The following is a 19,982-nucleotide window of genomic DNA, read 5'->3' as shown; positions in this document are numbered from 1 at the left end:
ATGCAGGTGCACTTAACCAACTAAGCCACCCAGGCACCCCACTAAAGACGTATTTTGGAAAGGGGCACCTGGGTGACTCAGTTAAGCATCCGACTCCAGCTACGGTCATGACCTCACTGCTCATGAGTTTGAGCCCTGCGTTGGGCTCTGTGCTGACAGCTCAGAGCCTGGAGCCTGCTTCCAATTCTGCATCTTCCTTTCTCTGTCCCTCTCCCATTCACGCTCCCTTTTCTCTCAACAATAAATAAATGTTTAAAAAAAAATTGTTTTTTTAAAAAGATGTATTTTGGAATAAAAGAACTAACTAGAAAGAAGAAAATACACAGGTGTTTAATACTGAGACTTAAGTATTACATATAGCTCAAGGTTCTTAAAATTCTGTCAGGGAGATTTAAAATATGAGAAGGGGGGGCGCCTGGGTGGCGCAGTCGGTTGGGCGTCCCACTTCAGCCAGGTCACTTCAGCCAGGTCACGATCTCGCGGTCCGTGAGTTCAAGCCCCGAGTCAGGCTCTGGGCTGATGGCTCGGAGCCTGGAGCCTGTTTCCGATTCTGTGTCTCCCTCTCTCTCTGCCCCTCCCCCGTTCATGCTCTGTCTCTCTCTGTCCCAAAATAAATAAGAAACGTTGATAAATAAATAAATAAATAAAATAAAATATGAGAAGGTACTGAGATTTTCCCATCAGTTTGTTTTGTTTTTTGCTGTCATTGTGGTATATTGTGTGCCAATTCTTAGAAGGAAAAAGCATAACTTGTTTTGATTAAATTCATAGACATTGAGTGCTACCTCCCAAAAGAAACCTTTTTCCATGATGATTTGGATTCCTTAGTACTTTCTGGCTCTTCTAAAGGTTCTCCTTGATGGAATTCTTTAAAACTCTGTCCAGTTTCACCTGTTTAGAATAGATAAAAACAACACCAAAAAACCTCTCAATTAATAATGCTATTTTTATAATGGGGGTGGGTAGAGGTGAGAACAGTTAAGCACCCTCATCTTCTCCTGGTAAACTGGGCTTTTGTGAACACAAAATTAGAAAGAACCAAATTATCACCTGTGAAGACCATGTATTACTTGGGTAACAGAAGCAAGATAAATGCTGCTTTAAAAGCAAGGTCTACAGTTGTACTAGCAATGTTTTATTTTTTAAGATAGGTGGTAGGTTTATTTTTTATTGTTTATAACCTCCCTGTTCAGTAAGGGATGTCTGAAGCAAGAGGACTAGGCTGTGGCTTCAGAACACAACTGTGAGCCTCAAGCTCCAAGACTATCCCTCCCAGGCTAAGAGTCAGAGTACATCAAAGCTTGGCTGAAGTTCTCTTTCAGACTATCACTCCTTTTTCAACTCAACATTTCTGAGGAATACACTTTTGCCAGCAGCAACACACTAGGGAACTGATTTCAGGAGGTACGTGGGTGAAACTTCCTATGATTCAGATTGACGCCTCTGAATATTCCCATCCCCATTTCTAGAGATTTCTCTATTTGAGCATCTACCGTCATTTTTTTCTATTTCTGTATTCAAAATAACCAACACTGTAATAACATTAGTTAACATTCACTGCGCAGTGACTCGGAGCTAGGCTTGGAACTAAACTATTTATATATCTACTTACTCAACCATCACTATAGCCATGGAAGAATTTCAAACAAAAACACTGAGGCTTAGAGAGCTTCAAACAATGAGAGGCAGAACTTAGCACTGACGCAAAGTCTGCTTTCAAATCCCTGTTCTTCAGTGGTAAGTTAATGATAATGCTAGCTCAGGTACCAGGAAAAAGCTGCTCTGTACATGATGTGACTCATGATAATAAAGATTGACTTCCCATTATTAACTGGCATTTTGAAGAATCTGATTAGCTCTAGGTAATACTGCCATATCAACTTGGACCTGCAAAGGTGAGAATCACACTTCAGAAAACACCATCCAACCACAGTACTACTGCACTGGGAGGTCCCACCTCTGCAACCCCCACCTTGCAGCACTAAGCTCACCATTCTACTGACCTCCCCTGGAAATCTCCCTCCCGCATGCCTCAGGAGGATCATCTGCTTCTGGACCAAGGGGGACTGCGAGTGGAAAGCAAAACTGCATCTAGGGGGACTACTGTATGCAGTTATGGCTGTCTTCCTGACTTAAGTCAGACACTTAGGTTTCTTTCAGAGCAATAGAACATGGCATGCAATTATGAATCCTCCCAGCATACCGAGGCTGGTACATATTTAACAGATATTAAACACTCAAAACACTCCACACTCAGAACACTCAAGTGTTTGAAATAAGAAATATGCCCTGTGGCAGTTTTTCCCTCCAGGCCAGACCTACATATGCCTTTAAATCTTTTCAGCAACAATGATAAAAGGTAGAAAACTATCACTAAAGAGTTTAAGGTCAGATGTTATCACAACCACGTGAGAAGTAGGAACGATGAGCCTACCCACATTTTTTTGTCTTCATTCATATCAGAATTTATGTTGTTATTGCTGCTGAAAACTTGTTGGATAACTTTTTGGAGAACTCGATTACTCAGAGGCTAAAATAAAACTTTCAGGCTGTCACAAACCTAAACATAGGTTAAAGACAAAAACACTCCAATTCCTCCTGTTAATGCTTTAGCAATATCCAAATTTATAACAAAAATGGCAGTTCTGACAGGAAATTTTGGAATAAGTCATTTCATGCAATAATAGGACAGTAAGCAACTTTAATCAGAACTTTTTATAGATTAGCACATCCAAACTGACAAAGGACATGATGATAGTCTAAGATAGTTTTTTCCAACCACTTAGAAGAGTTAAGAAGTGAGATTTAATTTACCAGGTATATGCATTAGTTATTCAAATTACAATTTTAAAACTTACTTTTCTCGTGCGATGTCTCACTGATGTGTTCTGTAAGATACTCCAGCAACCCATCAAAGATTTCTAGCAGATTCTTAATAGATTCTTTATCTCCCTTCACTATATTTTCTCCTAAACACAGGATAAAAAGCTATTAAAAATATTAACGAAGAAACTAAAAGTCTCAAAGTTTCAAAACAAATATACCACTGTGTAAATACTGTTCAGATAAAAGAATTACAAACTAATTCAGGAAAATGAATAATATTATAAATATTAAAAACATGAATGTCTTGATACCTAATTATATTTGAAGAAACAAAGGAAGCAGTCTTGAATATAATGTTTGGTAATTAATTAGCATATTTCTTCCTTTACCAAGAAACAAAATAAGTAGACTTAATAAAACATCCTCTGGTAAGATTTATACCAAGATATAAAGTATCTAAGCAGAACTTTTTTAGGCTGGTGAAAAAAAATGGCAGGAGGCAACACAGTTTCAGATCGTGGGATCCTACTTCTAGATGGTGGTTTGTTCTGAAGATAACAGCAGTAGAGTAACATAAAAACAAAAAACTTGTTGGGATACTTTCATCAGGAATTCCTCATTTTTTCTATTTGTTAACTCCTATTCATTTTATATAGGTCATGCCATTTTTCTTAATTTAAAAACTGCCCATGTGGGATGCCTGGGTGGCTCAGTTAGGTAAGTGTCTGACTCTTTATTTCAGCTCAGGTCATGATCCCAGGGTCGTGGGATCGAGCACCCCCCCCCCCCCCCCGCCATGTCAGGCATGGAAACTGCTTGAGATTCTCTCTCCCTCTCCCTACACCCCTCCCCTGCTCAGACCCAGGTGCTCTCGCTCTCTCTCTCTCAAAAAATAAATAAAATACTAATTAAAAAAACTTGTCCATTCATACAAATTTCCAATTTATACAGCTTTGTATACAGTTTGTATAACTTCCAGTTATAAAATAAATCAGAGATGAAAAATAAGGCATAGGGAATAACATCAATAACATTGTAATAGCGTTGTAAGGTAGTGGTTGGTTACTATACTTATTACAGTGAGCACTGTGTAATATATAGAACTGTCCAATCACTATGTTGTACATCTGAAACTAATATAATTTCGTATGTCAACTAAACTTCAATAATAAATTTTCTTAAAAACACTGGCCATGCACGTAAAACTTTTTAATCTCACCTCAGTCCCAACTTTTCCAGCCTCACCTCCCACCACATCCACTTTACACCCAGGAGTTACTCTTTAAACAATTCCTGGCACAATACTTGTCTCATAATAAATTTTAATACATGCAAAATTGATATGTTGACAAGAAATGGGTTGGTAAAAGCATGGAAACTTAGCATGCTTAGTATCACCTAAAATGGACTCTAATCAACATCAGGTATGGATGGAATGTAACTCTTGAGACAGCTGGGTTGTCCTTTGGGAGGTCACGCCTGCATTCTCTTAAGTTCAAACCAGTAAGGGGAAGACACAATGGAAACTTGATATTTGAGAGACCCCAGCCATTCAAAATTTCACTCCTGATGCAAAACAAACCTAAACCAGAAATATGATGTTTTACAAAATTACCAATATAGATAGACAGTATTTGACTTTTTTTTTTTTTTTTTTTTTGGTTTAAAGCAAACAAATCTTCTTAAGCCTTGTTTTTCTGGCTTAACGAGCTACACAAGTATACCCCAAGGGCATACTCAGAACTTCTCAGTTGCCAGGATGGGGATCATCCTCTGCCAACCCAGCAACTAAGACCGCCCACCAAAATGCAGTGCTTCATGGCACAGAAGAAAGTATTTTAAACTGAACAAGAACACAACAAGTAAAAAGCTGCTCTGCAGTATACTGGAGGAGATAAGCAGTTCTGCAAGTTTTCATGGGGTGGGTGAGAGTTGTTAGGAGCAGCTCTGCATTAAAAAGTTACATAAGCAGATACAACTATGCTATAGGTTTAAAAAGCACAAATACCAGAAATTACCTTATTCAAGTGATAAAGCAATTCCGAATTACAAAAGAACAGGAAAACCCTGGGATTATCCCTCAAAATGAATTATCTTCAAACTAATTTACCATTTTTACTCCTAGAACTGCACTCAAAACTTAAGAGTATTTTTGCAAAACTTGTCGTCAACATCCCATTGAGAGATGTGAGTGACCAATCCTGATTAACATTTAACTGCCCAAGAACAAACCAATGGTGTAAGCCTTCTCTAAGTGATTCAAATGTAGGTTCATATGCACAGATTCCCTCTTTTCCTTAGCTTGAAATAATTTACTGGAATAATCCTCATTTTCTATCTAGAATACAGGGATTTACAAATATATTTATATTTGGTATGTTTGGCTTTAGAATACAAGCATGATATACTCTATTTTGGAAAAAGTTTCAAAAACAATTTACAGTTTTATTTATTTTGAATAGAGAAAATATTCATGAGGCTTAAAATTCAGGGGCGCCTGGGTGGCTCAGTTGGTTGAGCATCCGACTCTTGATTTCAGCTCAGGTCATGATCTCACAGTTTGTGGGATGGAGCACCATGCCGGGCTCTGCGCTGACAGTGTGGTCTCTTTGGGATTCTCTCTCTCTCTCTCTGCCTGTCCCCCATTCATGCACTCTTTCTCTCAAAATAAACAAACTTTAAAAAAACAAAATAAAATTCAAGAAATATAAAAGTTATATAATGAAGTCTCATCCCACCCTCGTCCTGCAGCCCTGAAGTTCCTCTTACTGGAAGCAATTGGCATTACAGGTTTCTTGCACATGCTTTCAAAGAGTCCTTCTGCAAGCAATCAACTGCATATTTCCTCTCCTTACCTTTGTTTTTATAAGCAGCACCCTACTCTGCACATTATCATTGTTAAGTGCACATCTTTCTGACATTACACATATTGGAGACTGTTCCACTAATATGGAACATTGTACATAATGAGCATCATCAATCATCTTTTACAGTAGCAGAGTAATTCCCTGCATGGAGCTATCATAACTTATTTAACCTGTCCCTATTTAATGGGTATTTAGATGTAGCTAATTCTTAGCTACTACAAACAAGCAGCATGTTAGCTTTAAAATAACAAAAAACATACCTTTAACTACCAGCCAGAATTCTTACATCTCAGACTCAGGTCCATCATAAATTCAATGTTTGACTCTCCTAAAAAAGCTCTCAAGAATGGCTGCCTTAACTCTACCAGTCAATTTGTCTTGGCTCAGTCTTGCCACTTGGTTTATATCATAAGCTTACTCAATTGGTTAACTAAACAATGTCTAGGATTCTACCCAACAGATTATTTTAGTCAAATGCAAAATTATCTGATGGTTAAGTATACACCGACCTGTTATGTGAGACAAGCTGACTTGCAGGTAATCCAAGGCCAGCGAATCAATTACTGCTTGTACATTGTGAGCTTCATCCTCTTGACTCCTGGGAATAGCTATGAGGTCTGTGGAAAAAAGGCTACACATTTTTCATCTGAGGGTCCAAGTTTTCATCTGTCTCTGACCAGGCTTCTGAGTCAGGTTAAGTGCTACAAAAGTAAGCTCTACCCAAACAGAACAGGCTATAAAATTCAGATAAAGCTAACATAGCCTGAATTCCACACAGCACCTTTAGTGGCTGAATAGTCAATCAACATATATATGAACATGCTCTACAATAAGCACCATGCTACAGAAAGATAAAGAGGTCCCTAAATTCAAGGAAGTGCTAATACTCTAGTAAGGGAAACAATAATGGAGTGAGACTTTAACCCATAATCATGGGCTGCTTTCCATGAGAGGAAAAAAACCCCACAACCTTCTGAAGGTAACCTAGTAGGAATTAATGGCATAATGATTTAAAAGGTCAGTATATAAGGGTGTCTGGGTGGCTTAGTTGGTTAAACGTCTGACTCTTAATTTTGGTTCAGGTCATGATCTCAGGGCTTCTGAGATGGCATGGAGCCTGCTTAGGATTCTCTCTCCCTTGTTCTCTCTCTGTCCCTCCCCCACTCATACACACACTCTCTAAATAAAAATAGAGGCCCCTGGGTGGCTCAGGTGGTTAAGTGTCCAACTCTTGATTCTGGCTCAGGTCATGATCTCACAGTTCCTGGGATTGAGCCCTGAATCAGGCTCCATGCTGACAGCATGGAGCCTGCTTGGGATTCTCTCTTTACCTCTCTCTGCCCCTCCCTGTGCATGCTCTCAAATAAATAAACTTGCACCAAAAACCATAAAATACCTAGTGATAAATCTAACCAAAGACATGAAAAATCTATACACTGAAAACTACAGAAAGCTTATGAAAGAAATTGAAGAAGACACAAAAAAATGAAAAAATATTCCATACTCCTGGATAGAAGAATATTGTTAAATGTCAATACTACCCAAGGCAATTTACATATTCCATGCAATCCCTATCAAAGTAACACCAGCATTCTTCACAGAGCTAGAACAAACAATCCCTACAATCTGTATGGAAACAGAAAAGACCCCAGGTAGCCAAAGCAATCTTGAAAAAGAAAACCAAAGCTACAGGCATCACAATCCCGGACTTCAAGCTGTACTACAAAGCTGTAATCATCAAGACAGTATGGTACTGGCACAAAAACAGACACTCAGATCAATTCAACAGAACAGAGAATCCAGGAATGGACCCACAAACGTATGGCCAACTCATCTTCGACAAAGCAGGAAAAGAATATCCAATGGCATAAGGACAGTCTCTTCAACAAATGGTGCTGGGAAAACAGGACAGCGACATGCAGAAGAATGAACCTGGACCACTTTCTTACACCAGACACAAAAATAAACTCAAAATGGATGAAAGACCTCAATGTAAGGCAGGAAGCCATCAAAATCCTCGAGGAGAAAGCAGGCAATAACCTCCTTGATCTTGGCCACAGCAACTTCTTACTCAACACGTCTCCAGAGGCAAGGGAAACAAAAGCAAAAATGAACTATTGGGACCTCATCAAAATAAAAGCCTTTTGCACAGCGAAGGAAACAATCTGCAAGACTAAAAGGCAACCGACGGAATGGGAGAAGATATTTGCAAATGACACATCAGATAAAGGGTTAGTATCCAAAATCTATAAAGAACTTATCAAACTCAACACCCAAAACACAAATAATCCAGTGAAGAAATGAGCAAAAGACATGAATAGACACTTCTCCAAAGAAGACATCCAGATGGCCAACTGACACATGAAAAAATGCTCAACATCATTCATCATCAGGGAAATACAAATCAAAGCCACAATGAGATACCACCCCACACCTGTCAGAACGGCTAACGTTAACAACTCAGGCAACAACAGATGTTGGCAAGGATGTGGACAAAGAGGATCTCTTCTGCACTGCTGGTGGGAATGCAAACTGGTGAGCCCACTCTGGAAAACAGTATGGAGGTTCCTCAAAAAATTAAAAATAGAACTACCTTATGACCGAGCAATTGTGCTACTAGGTATTTATCCAAGGGATACAGGTGTGGTGTTTCAAAGGGGCACATGCACCCCAACGTTTATAGCAGCACTATCAACAATGGCCAAAGTGTGGAAACAGCCCAAATGTCTATCAACAGATGGATAAAGAAAATGTGGTGTATATGTACATATGGTGCATGTGTACATATATGTATATCTATGTATACATACAAACGGGTATTACTCAGCAATCAAAAAGAATGAACTCTTGCCATTTGCTCCTATGCAGATGAAACTCGAGAATATTATGCTAAGCAGAATTAGAGAAACACAAATATCGTATGACTTCACTCATATGAGGAATTTAAGATACAAAACAGATGCATATAGGGAAGGGAAACAAAAATATAAAAACAGGGAGGGGAACAAAACATAAGAGACAAATATAGAGAACAAACAGAAGGTTGCTGGAGGGGTTGTGGGAGGGGGGATGGGCTAAATGGGGAAGGGGCATTAAGAAATCTCCCGAAATCATTGTTGCACTATATGCTAACTTGGATGTAAATTAAAAAATAAAAATATAAAACAAAGTAAAACTTACTTTGAAATGCAAATAAACTTTAAAAAATTAAAAATAAATCAAAATAAACTTAAAAAAACCCAAAAGGTCAGTAAAGACCACAGTGAGGAAAGATTTTAACACTGAACTTATATTTGGAGTTTCTCCCCCTGGCACTGAGGGAGATGAACGGGGGAAGGAAGAAAAAAGTACTTTATTTTTTAAGTTTTTCTTTTATTTATTTTGAGAGAGAGAGAGAGAGAGCAAGTGAGCAGGGAGGGGACAGACAGAGAGGGGCAGAGAGAGAATCCCAAGTTGGCTCCATGCTGTCAGCACAGAGCCCGATGTGGGGCTCAAACTCACGAACCTTGAGATCATGACTGGACCCAAAACCAAGAGTCAGATGCTCAACCAACTAAGCAACCCAGGTGCCCTGAAGAAAGTATTTTAAAAGACTGGTCTAATAACTATAGGCCTCTGTGCTCAAATGAAGGTTAAGACTAGCATCAAAGATACCAGCTAGAGGCCATCTCCATTATTCCAAGTGATGAGGGCACTAACTCATGGTAACAGTGGGAAAGGAAAAGAGACTACACAGAGCTTTAATACTAATGGTTATAGCAGAGACAGTAGAGATCTATGGATAAAGACTCTGAGCTACTCAACCAGGGATGCAGTACAATCATCAATTCATATCCATAATACTGGTTAAGCAACAGGACCCAACAAGTTTCCAAGTTCTACTCAATTTTAGAATTTTTGAAAATATATGTACAGAAAAGGTGTGACTTTCACAAGGTATTAGCCATGATTGACATAATGACCAAGACCACTCAAACTGATTTGAACAAGGCTGTTACTCTATGTGAGTCTTTATTATGGTAACGAATGCAACAGTTACATACAAATAAAATGTAAACAAAGAGAAAATACAGGATTTTATAAACACCACAGGATCTAACTTAAGGCACTCAAAACACCTGGCCTAACATATAGTCACAATTACTCCCACTTTTTAGTACCCTTACCTGGTACCTTTTCTCCCAAAATGGATTGATAAAGCGCAATAAAAACATTAGCATCACAGTCTTCCAGTTCTCGTATCCTCAGGTGTATGTGACATTTCAAAAGAAGGTTATTGGCAACGGTTATCCACTCTGTTAGGAAAGGAAAAGATAAGCCTTAAATAGCAAAAGTCGACCCCACAAAGACAGACATTGAATGAAGCACAAGATAAGAAATTTGGTTACTATGTAAGTTCAAAGGCCCTCCAAGGCATGAATTTTGAAAATACACTATTTAATTTCTAGCACTCTGGAAGTGCTAGAGTGCTAGAATTTCAATGTAGTAAAAACTATGATGCAAATCCAATTTCTACCGTTATAAGCTAAAGTCCTAAGTTATGTACCCTTTTCTTATTTTACAAGCCACACAAAGCTGTTTTTATTTAAAACATACGTATAAGTAAGCAAATATTATGTCATAAGCAACACACTTTGTTAATCATAGTCTGAGGCTACCAGAAACTAATTAATGAATGCTGTTTCAAATTCCCAATAGCGTCAGTCATGTTTTTACCCAATTACCTTGTGCAAGTCAGAATTTCTCTGGTGCCCAATAGGCTGATTAACGCAGGCTGTTAAGAAGTGAAGTAATGACACTAACACTACAACATTTGTTAGTTTTTAATTGTATTTAATGTATAAGAAATAAAACATAGAAAATACCTAAAAATGTCTCTAAATTCAGAGCTAGCACATTATCAACACTGAAGTTTCCTGTGCCACCGCAACCCACCCCCAGACACCGTTGGAATTATAGCAAGCACACTTCAAGGGTTTCTCGAACAATTTAGAAAGCTTGAAATATTTGCGCCCTGATATAATTAGCAACTAAAGAGAAAGTTCTGTTACTCTGTATGACATGCTCAGCAGGTTCTAAAAATGAGTCTGTGTATTCAAGGCACATTATCTCCCTCTTCCCAGAAACAAATGAGAGTATCTTCCAAGAATCAGGTTCTCTCTCTCTCCCCGTGCCCAGTTCTCAAGCTGACCAAACCAAAGGGTTTGAAGTTTGAACGCTGTCTGGAAGAAAGGATGAAGGCGTCCCAGGCAACCCAATCAACTCGCTTCCCGAAAGCGGTTGCTAGAAAAAGCCAGGTAACGACACAGAGCGCCGAAGAGAAAAATCCACTACCCTTCTACTTTGGCAAGGGCATCAACAACACTGTAAGAGTGCCGTTGCTCAAAAGTTCAATGCACAGGCAGGTACGGCCTCGGTCTCCACAATTCAAGAAGCAGAGAGCGCGCTGACAGTGGCTGGATTCCCGAGAATACAGGTGCCAGGAGGACACTTTCTGCTTTCTGACTGCCCTCTTTGCAGCCAGGCTGCAGGCGTGCTGCGGGCCCTCCTCTTCACACCCCAAAATCGCGCTCCATAGCCACTAAGCGAACCGAGAGCGGGGCTAAGAGACCCAAACCCGCCGACCACGACGGGGTGTCTGTGACGAGCCCCGTCGGCGGGCCAGACCAGAGAGTCCAGCCGGAGAACTCGAGATAAAAGGAATAGGGGCGTTCGGGTTCTTAAACGGTTTCAGTCCACACACACCGGGGCTCCGGGCCGAGACTCACCAGCCTCTGAGCCGGCCATGTCACGGAGGCAGGTTGCCGCTAGACTCCCAACTGGGCGCGCGATGGACGGCGTCCTGGAAGGGCCGAACAGCGCAGACGCACCGGCGAGGTGGGGGAACGAAACGAAAGGGCTGGGGGAGAAAGAGGGTGGGACTTTAGAACGGCTTCTCGCTGCTGATTGGTCATCACAGGAAGACTTCCTTTCTCAGCACGGGCCGAGGCGGCGGTTTGTGGGCTCTAGATACCCTTCGCCGCGGGCAATATCCCGCTAAGGGATTCTCAGGTGGGTGGGTTTGACATATCGGGTCACACTCAGCAGCCCAGGTCGGTCTCCCGGGGGCATTAGTACGGAACTTCCGGCGAGCTATGTCGTTTCGTATTCCTCCGCCGACGCCAACCTGCGAAGTAGTGCGGTCCGCTTACCCGATGGGCGGGAGCAGCCACGTGACAACGTCTGGCTCCGCCTTCCCGTCTCATTTGGTTAGAGGCGTGAGGACTCTTTGGAGACGTAAACATCTGCAAGTGGGCTGAGTGGGTTGGCCTGTGCTGGCCATTTTGTTGGGTAGGCTGAACCTGGAAAAGGGCAGGGTGGCCTCCCTGAGGTGTGGAAAAACGAGAAAAAGGTAAAGAATAGGGTGTAGGCTGAGACATCTCAGTGTGGGTGGGTCCAGCCATGAAAGGGGCCCTAAACCGGCGATTCCGAGGGAGGGGCGGTGGGGGGTGGGGCGAGAACATGGCGGATCCCGGAACGCCGGCGGGCGTTGCGGCCTCTGCGCAGGGGCGGAGTGATTAGGTCATAGAGCGGCTCCCAGCATTCTTTGCGGCGGAGGAGGCGGTCCAGACTATAAAACCGGCTGCCGGGACGCGGCCGGCACCTCATTCATTTCCACCGGTCTCTCGTTGAGTAGCTCCGGCCTCAGTCATCGCCGCTCCTCCGCCGCTGCCGCCCCCGCAAGGCTTTGCTGTCGCCAAAGCCACCCGCAGCGACTCGTCGCACCCGATTCTCTCCATTTCGTTCCCCGCCAACCGCAACCATTGACGCCATGTCGGGTTATTCGAGTGACCGAGACCGCGGCCGGGATCGAGGGTGAGTGTGGGAACGGACTTGTCAGGCCTGGCAGTGGGGGATGGGAGGCCGATGAAGGCGGCGGGCGGGGGCGACAGGAACTTGGGTTTCTCAGCCTATCCTTAGGCTTTTGTGACCGAAGGCTTGCGCCATTTTGGTATTTGTCAAAAACCGATTGAAAGCTGTTTTTCTGTTAACGGTTTTTAAGGTCGCCTTTTGTTGGCGGGCTGGCGGGGAGGACATCGAAGTTTCCCCCGGCGATTGAGTAGCTGTTGGGAGAATTCGGGGGAGGGTATTTCGAGGGGAGGAAAGCGCGACGTTTCCAAGAGGGTGAAGTCGCTATTAGGTGCAACCCTTCGAGATGCGGTTTTGGTGCCCCGGGAATTCTATGAGAACCGCCGGGCTCGCCTCCGAACCCGTTGATGTGACAGGGGCAGCAGGGTGGCCAGCGCCGCGGGAATCGGCCATGTGGTTGGGTCGCGGGTACAAAATGCCGGCGTCGGACATGGCGGCGGCGCCTTTGTTACCCCGCCCGGCGGAGGAGCTCAAAATGGCAGCGTCGAGAAAATGTGGCGCAGAGAGAAATGCGAGACAAAGGGGGAAGCGCCGCCCCAGCGGGAACGCCGCCCGGTCCGGGACTCCTCCCCCGGTAGTTGCCAGCTCCTCCTCCTCTTTTTCTTTGCGTTATATAATTTTGCTATCAGAATCAGGAGCCCTTCCGCGGGATACCCCCAATTCGATTGGCTTGCGTAAGTGTTCCTGAGACCACCGTCCTTGTTCTGTTCTCATTGCTTGTGTCGTCCCGTTATTCCTTAAAATCAAAGCTTCTTTGCTTGAAAACAGTCGGTAAATAATATCGCTGTTAAGCTCCTCCCTTGTATTGTCTCTTTCCCACATTTAATTCCTAAGCTCACGGGAAAGGCTAGTGACCATAAGCTGTTGTCTATCCTTGTAATCGGAACTTCGGGCGTTTGGGCAGCCAGTTTCCGACCTGCTATATCCCGGGCTGTTGACTTGGCTTACTATAGTAGTGTGTACTTGGGACAACGGGAAGGGAGAGAGATGGTGCTAATGGTGGCTTTTGAGAGCATGACCATCACCAAGGACAGTGCTAAGTCTTCAAATTGTGAAAGTCATTTACTTTTAGTGTGTGCAAAAAGGATGAAAAGTCTGTATGTAAATCACTATGTAGACATTTGAAAATGTGAGGTTTTTGGTTTTGTTTTTGTTTTTCCAGGTTTGGTGCACCTCGATTTGGGGGAAGTAGGGCAGGGCCCCTATCTGGAAAGAAGTTTGGAAACCCTGGGGAAAAACTAGTCAAAAAGAAGTGGAATCTTGATGAGCTGCCCAAATTTGAGAAGAATTTTTATCAAGAGCACCCTGATTTGGCTAGGCGCACAGCAGTGAGTAATTTCACATGGTTTTATCAGGCTATAATTCAGTAATGACTTAAATCAAAATCTGAATCGAGAGGTCTTGGAAATGACCAAATTAAGGGAAATTCACACTTTAATGGTAGCTAAGAAAGAGGTGGTACTTAGGAAAACAGGTGGCTTGGGATTTTTCTACTTCAGAGTTGTTGACTGTAACCACAATAGGTGAATCTTGTGTGGTGTCTGTATGTGGATACAGGTTTAAAATCCCATTAAGGTTTGTTAATCATTTAAAAAGTTAGGGACCTGCTGACTTGCATATTAGTGAAGGTTGTCATGGTACTTAGTAGATCATTAAAATTTGTTTTCTAGCAAGAGGTGGAGACATACAGAAGGAGTAAGGAAATTACGGTTAGAGGTCACAACTGCCCAAAGCCAGTTCTGAATTTTTATGAAGCGAACTTCCCTGGTAAGTGCCTAGTTTTGAGGTTCCCCCCCCCCACTTCATTTATTCTTTTTCTTCTGGTTTTGCTAATTTTTTATTGAATTGTTGCTAATTTTAGCTAACGTAATGGATGTCATTGCAAGACAGAATTTTACTGAGCCCACTGCTATTCAAGCTCAGGGATGGCCCGTTGCTCTAAGTGGATTGGATATGGTTGGAGTAGCACAGACTGGATCCGGGAAAACGTTGTCTGTAAGTTTGGGATAACTCTTGAGTTTTATTCGGTGCTGATGTGCTAGAGAAAACAAATTGAGAATATAAAGAAACCGGAAACATTTTAACTTAATTCCTGTTGTTTGCCTCCCCCCCACCCCCATAGTATTTGCTGCCTGCTATCGTCCACATCAATCATCAGCCATTCCTAGAGAGAGGTGATGGGCCTATTGTAAGTAGACACATTTTTATTAGCTTTTGCTTAGGAGTATGATGGAGAGATTTGTAGCAAATGTTTGTATGTGGCAAAAAACTCATGCTTTTACGTGGAGATGTTAGTTGTCTTATTCAACTTAGTTGGAGACAAAGCTGTCTTTACAGCAAACATCAATTACCTGCCAGCATAATGCCAGTAAGTTTAAAACTAGGATCCGGGACTCTGTTAAAATCTGCTCTGCTTTGTGTTTCTTTTAGTGCTTGGTGCTGGCACCAACTCGGGAACTGGCCCAACAAGTACAGCAAGTAGCTGCTGAATACTGTAGAGCATGTCGCTTGAAGTCCACTTGCATCTATGGTGGTGCTCCAAAGGGACCACAAATTCGTGATTTGGAGAGAGGCACGTAACAATAATTTTGTCAGTGTTCTAGAACTTCTACACTACGTGTTGTAGTTACATCATGTGTTTCATTGAAGGTGTGGAAATCTGTATTGCAACACCTGGAAGACTGATTGACTTTTTGGAGTGTGGGAAAACCAATCTGAGAAGAACCACCTACCTTGTCCTTGATGAAGCAGACAGAATGCTTGATATGGGCTTTGAACCCCAAATAAGGAAGATTGTGGATCAGATAAGAGTAAGTTAGCCTTTAAAAATGTTTCCTTTTCAAACTTATCTCAAAGATTTATTCTTAGAATACAATGCTTTTTTTAACCCAAAATTCTTCAGCCTGATAGGCAAACCCTAATGTGGAGTGCAACTTGGCCAAAAGAAGTAAGACAGCTTGCTGAAGATTTCCTGAAAGACTACATTCACATAAACATTGGTGCACTAGAACTGAGTGCAAACCACAATATTCTTCAGATTGTGGATGTATGTCATGATGTAGAAAAGGATGAAAAGTAAGTTTTCTGAAGAAGTATTGTTCTAAAAACATCACTGTACAAATTCAGGAGTTAACCGTTTGATAGGTTATCTTAAAAGTGATTTTCAGTTGGGTGCAATGTTGGGTGTGTTTGTTTAAAATTAGTCTGTCGATCCTTATTAAAATACTTTCCTTCATTCACGCAATTGGTTATCACCATATAGCAAAGAAGGAAAAGGAACTCCTTTATGGTTTAAGGACCAAGGATAGAATTGCTTGATATAAGTGTTCAAGCAGGTGTTTTTACTTGAGTTGTGTATATCGAAGTTAGTGATTTCACTGACCGTGAATATGTCTGTAACTGTGGACTTCTTTTATTAAAATTCACAATTTGTTTTTCCAAGACTTATTCGTCTAATGGAAGAGATCATGAGTGAGAAGGAGAATAAAACCATTGTTTTTGTCGAAACCAAAAGAAGATGTGATGAGCTTACTAGAAAAATGAGGAGAGACGGGTATGTGGGCTTCTTCCATTGAAGCAGGTGTATGAGAGCTGAGTTTAGAGGGAGAGGCAAACAGATCGAAAGTAACAGATTTGAGTTTCATGGATGGCAGTTATATCTGGTGTAAATAAAACTGTACATCAGGTAAAACTAAAGGAAATTGTGATTAGTTTTTTAAGCAGACTAAAATCTATCAGGTTTTAAAGGTGAACTTACTGATAGTTTTTCTTTAATGTAGGTGGCCCGCCATGGGTATCCATGGTGACAAGAGTCAACAGGAACGTGACTGGGTTCTAAATGGTAAGTCAAATGAAAATGAGAATTTTTTTCTTAAAACCTGTCATTCTTACATTATTGATGATAGTTTTTCTTTCACAGAATTCAAACATGGAAAAGCTCCTATTCTGATTGCTACAGATGTGGCCTCCAGAGGGCTAGGTTAGTAAAAACTCGAATTCATGGCTCGGTTTCCCAGAAGATCTCCATATACTTTTTTAAAGAAAGTTTATTGCTTTCTTTAACCTCTGCATTTTTTCCAAGTTTTTTTCATATAAAGGTGCAGCCTTTGGCAAGGCCTAGGCATGACAATCGGAGGACTCGAGGGGGATGGAGGACTAGTGGTCGGCTGGCTGCTTCCAGTCGATTAGAGAGGTGAAAAGCTGAAAGTGTGCCAGTAATCTTCAAAAGGCAGAACATACCACCTCTGCCCCGTAAACTGTTCTCTCCGGGGGAAAAAAGTGCAAGTTATCCTCACAGTTCACTGCCGTGGTATTTCTTCTGTCCCATGCTTTGCATGACTGCCATGGTACAGCACTGTTTCAAACTGTTTACTGTGATCTGTGGGTCTTTGAGTTTCAGTGAGTTGGCTGAAATGTTGAAGAACTATTTCCAAACTTCAATGTTCAATGAAATTTTTGTTCAAGTTTGAAATGGAGAGAGCAGCTTTAAAAGGTACTAAGCCTTTTACAAATTGGTGAGTACTGGCACATGAGATCTAGAGCAGGAGCAACTTCTCACACTTAGTCAGTGGGAAAAGAAAGCAGTGCTTTGAAAGTTCCTCCCTCACCTACACAGTAGTCGTCATGTCGAGACCTGCCAGAGAGAGACACATTCTCAAGTGAATCCTGGCTTCTTGGAAGCGCTTGCCTAGACGAGACACAGTGCATAAAAACAACTTTTGGGGGACAGGTATGTTTTTCTTGCAGCTGCGGTTGTAAGGTCTTGGCAAGACAAGCAGTGTGGCCAGAATTTTGAACTTCTGATGAGTGTGTAATGCAAAGGACCGTGTACATTTTTGTTTAAAGGTCCTCAAAATGAGCACATGAAGAGGTTGCTGTGAACCTTTAAGTGGCCCTACTGCGCAGAAGCATTCAGATGTCACTTGACGATCTGTAAGGGGACTTGCTGGTTTGGGAATATGTTAGAGAATACACGTCTTACTGACAGGCTGTCTATCATTGGGTGGGTAATGAGACATCCAGGTAGATGGTGTGTGCTTTTTTTTTTTTTCCCCCCTCTCCACAATTTCAATGGTATTCCTACAGGGAATGGATAACCATTTTAACTGTATTTTTTGCAGCCCGTACCTTCTTGGGAATACAATTGTCTAACTTTTTATTTTTGGTCTGGCTGTTGTGGTGTGCAAAACTCCGTACATTGCTATTTTGCCACACTGCAACACCTTACAGATGTGGAAGATGTGAAATTTGTCATCAATTATGACTACCCTAACTCCTCAGAGGATTATATTCATCGAATTGGAAGAACTGCTCGCAGTACCAAAACAGGCACAGCATACACTTTCTTTACACCTAATAACATAAAGCAAGTGAGCGACCTTATCTCTGTGCTTCGTGAAGCTAATCAAGCAATTAATCCCAAGTTGCTTCAGTTGGTCGAAGACAGAGGTTCAGGTAAGACCAACCTTCATTAAGAAATGTTGGTGATTTGGGGTCACATGATGGTCTACAAATCCATTTAAATGGGATTGGCGGGTGAGTAAAAATCTTTAATATGAAACTGAGAAACACTTTACAGAGTGAATAGAGCTACTTGCTACCTAATTCCTTTTTGTGTCAGTAGTGATTTGTGGCATGGAAATAATCAGCATGCAATTATCTTTTTTTTCTTGACAGGTCGTTCCAGGGGTAGAGGAGGCATGAAGGATGACCGTCGGGACAGATACTCTGCGGGCAAAAGGGGTGGATTTAATACCTTTAGAGACAGGGAAAATTATGACCGAGGTTATTCTAGTCTGCTTAAGAGAGATTTTGGGGCAAAAACTCAGAATGGTGTTTACAGTGCTGCAAATTACACCAATGGGAGCTTTGGAAGTAATTTTGTGTCTGCTGGTATACAGACCAGTTTTAGGACTGGTAATCCAACAGGGACTTACCAGAACGGTTATGATAGCACTCAGCAATATGGAAGTAACGTTCCAAATATGCACAATGGTATGAACCAACAGGCATATGCATATCCTGCTACTGCAGCTGCACCTATGATTGGTTATCCAATGCCAACAGGATATTCTCAATAAGACTTTAGAAGTATATGTAAATGTCTGTTTTTCATAATTGCTCTTTATATTGTGTGTTATCAGACAAGATAGTTATTTAAGAAACATGGGAAATGCAGAAATGACTGCAGTGCAGCAGTAATTATGGTGCACTTTTTCGCTATTTAAGTTGGATATTTCTCTACATTCCTGAAACAATTTTTAGGTTTTTTTTGTACTAGAAAATGCAGGCAGTGTTTTCACAAGTAAATGTACAGTGATTTGAAATACAATAAATGAAGGCAACGCATGGCCTTCCAATAAAAAATATTTGAAGACTGAATTAAGTGGAAATTGTACTTTATTTTACATATATAATGTCATGTAAAACTTTGCTTAGATGGTCTGTTTTTTTAACCATAAAAACTAAAAAGACTGCTCCTTTCTATAAGTTTGGGAAGTGGGGAGATCAGAAGGCCCTCCTTAAAACGGTCTATTTATATTGCAAGAAGTAAAATGAGTTTAAATTTATAATTTTAGGCAAAATTGCATCAAGGCTCTTTGTAAGTACCTCATCAGGTGAGTCATTTAATAGCCTGGTAGCAGAATGGTAAAGTGAGATTAAGGTAGGAAATAACCAACTGTGTAGCCCCACCCTCAAAGTGCTTCATGTGAGAGCAACATGGAGGACTTTATTCCTTTGTAAAATGTCATTTGAAAAGCTCCAAATAGCTTGCTGTTTCAGAATAGATTATATTTTTGCTCTTGGCTCTACTGTGAATTAACTGAAATGGTGATTAAAGCTAAAAACTTTACACCTTGTAAGACGTTTGGCTAAGAGCTAAGTTTCAGTTTATGTAGATTGTAGTCTTCAGGCTTGCTGGGGCTCTTAACTAGTTCTATGGGAAATCATGAATATCTTTCCGATAATTCAGGGAATTCTAAAGACTTCAGACTGGAGGGTCTATTCATAAACAAAAATCTTGTTGAAGTTAATAGTTAACCAAGAGGAGGCGACATAACCAAAAGCACAGTGACCATTGTACAAGTCTTCTTAGGGTCAACATGGGTTTTTATTTCTAGAAAGGTCAAGGGAGGGGTGGTGGTTTTCGATACAATTTTGGCTCACCAACCTTTCTAATACTACATTTCAATTATGACTAGAAATAGGTCTGAACGTCTTCCCAGACAGTCTGGTATTTATGTTCCTTTTTGTCAGGAGAGGAGAGGTCTTAATGAGACTTCATTTAAATTTTGATTATTAAACTGAGGCTTTAATTGGTGTCAATGCCTTATCTCTAAAATGTAAAACAACTAGAATTTGCTTGGGGTGGGGGATGGG

The 19,982-nt window shown here is 41.3% G+C and overlaps 2 protein-coding genes across 4 annotated transcripts in view; one reads left to right on the top strand and one right to left on the bottom strand.

Moving 5' to 3' along the window:
* CEP95 (centrosomal protein 95) overlaps positions 1-11,667 on the bottom strand; it is a 42,721-nt gene extending 31,054 nt beyond the window's left edge. Inside the window, exons 1-5 of the mRNA XM_043585000.1 lie at positions 11,462-11,667; positions 9,860-9,988; positions 6,203-6,310; positions 2,859-2,969; positions 786-891 (exon numbers count right to left, since the gene is read on the bottom strand). Coding sequence (XP_043440935.1) covers positions 786-891; positions 2,859-2,969; positions 6,203-6,310; positions 9,860-9,988; positions 11,462-11,480 — 473 coding nt within the window. The 5' untranslated portion in view covers positions 11,481-11,667. The remainder of the gene's footprint in view (positions 1-785; positions 892-2,858; positions 2,970-6,202; positions 6,311-9,859; positions 9,989-11,461) is intronic.
* On the top strand, positions 11,643-18,983 carry DDX5 (DEAD-box helicase 5). 3 transcript variants are annotated; one of them, XM_043585006.1, is made up of 14 exons: positions 11,643-11,744; positions 12,370-12,548; positions 13,765-13,930; positions 14,273-14,369; positions 14,464-14,597; positions 14,725-14,790; positions 15,033-15,174; positions 15,252-15,412; positions 15,505-15,677; positions 16,045-16,155; positions 16,382-16,443; positions 16,522-16,581; positions 17,832-18,056; positions 18,279-18,983. In XM_043585006.1, exons 2-14 carry the CDS (start codon positions 12,505-12,507, stop codon positions 18,680-18,682), a joined length of 1,845 nt encoding a protein of 614 aa, XP_043440941.1. In that variant the 5' UTR covers positions 11,643-11,744; positions 12,370-12,504; the 3' UTR covers positions 18,683-18,983. The 3 variants fall into 3 exon arrangements, with proteins under 3 accessions (XP_043440941.1, XP_043440940.1, XP_043440939.1); XM_043585005.1 differs by lacking the exon at positions 11,643-11,744 and having other exon boundaries at positions 12,180-12,548; XM_043585004.1 differs by lacking the exons at positions 11,643-11,744; positions 12,370-12,548 and adding an exon at positions 12,681-13,276.
* Positions 18,984-19,982: the final 999 nt, after the last annotated feature.

Source organism: Prionailurus bengalensis, chromosome E1 (assembly GCF_016509475.1).
Source record: "Prionailurus bengalensis isolate Pbe53 chromosome E1, Fcat_Pben_1.1_paternal_pri, whole genome shotgun sequence".
In the NCBI taxonomy this organism is placed as follows: Eukaryota; Metazoa; Chordata; class Mammalia; order Carnivora; family Felidae; genus Prionailurus; species Prionailurus bengalensis.
This window is presented reverse-complemented; position numbering and strand designations above follow the sequence as displayed.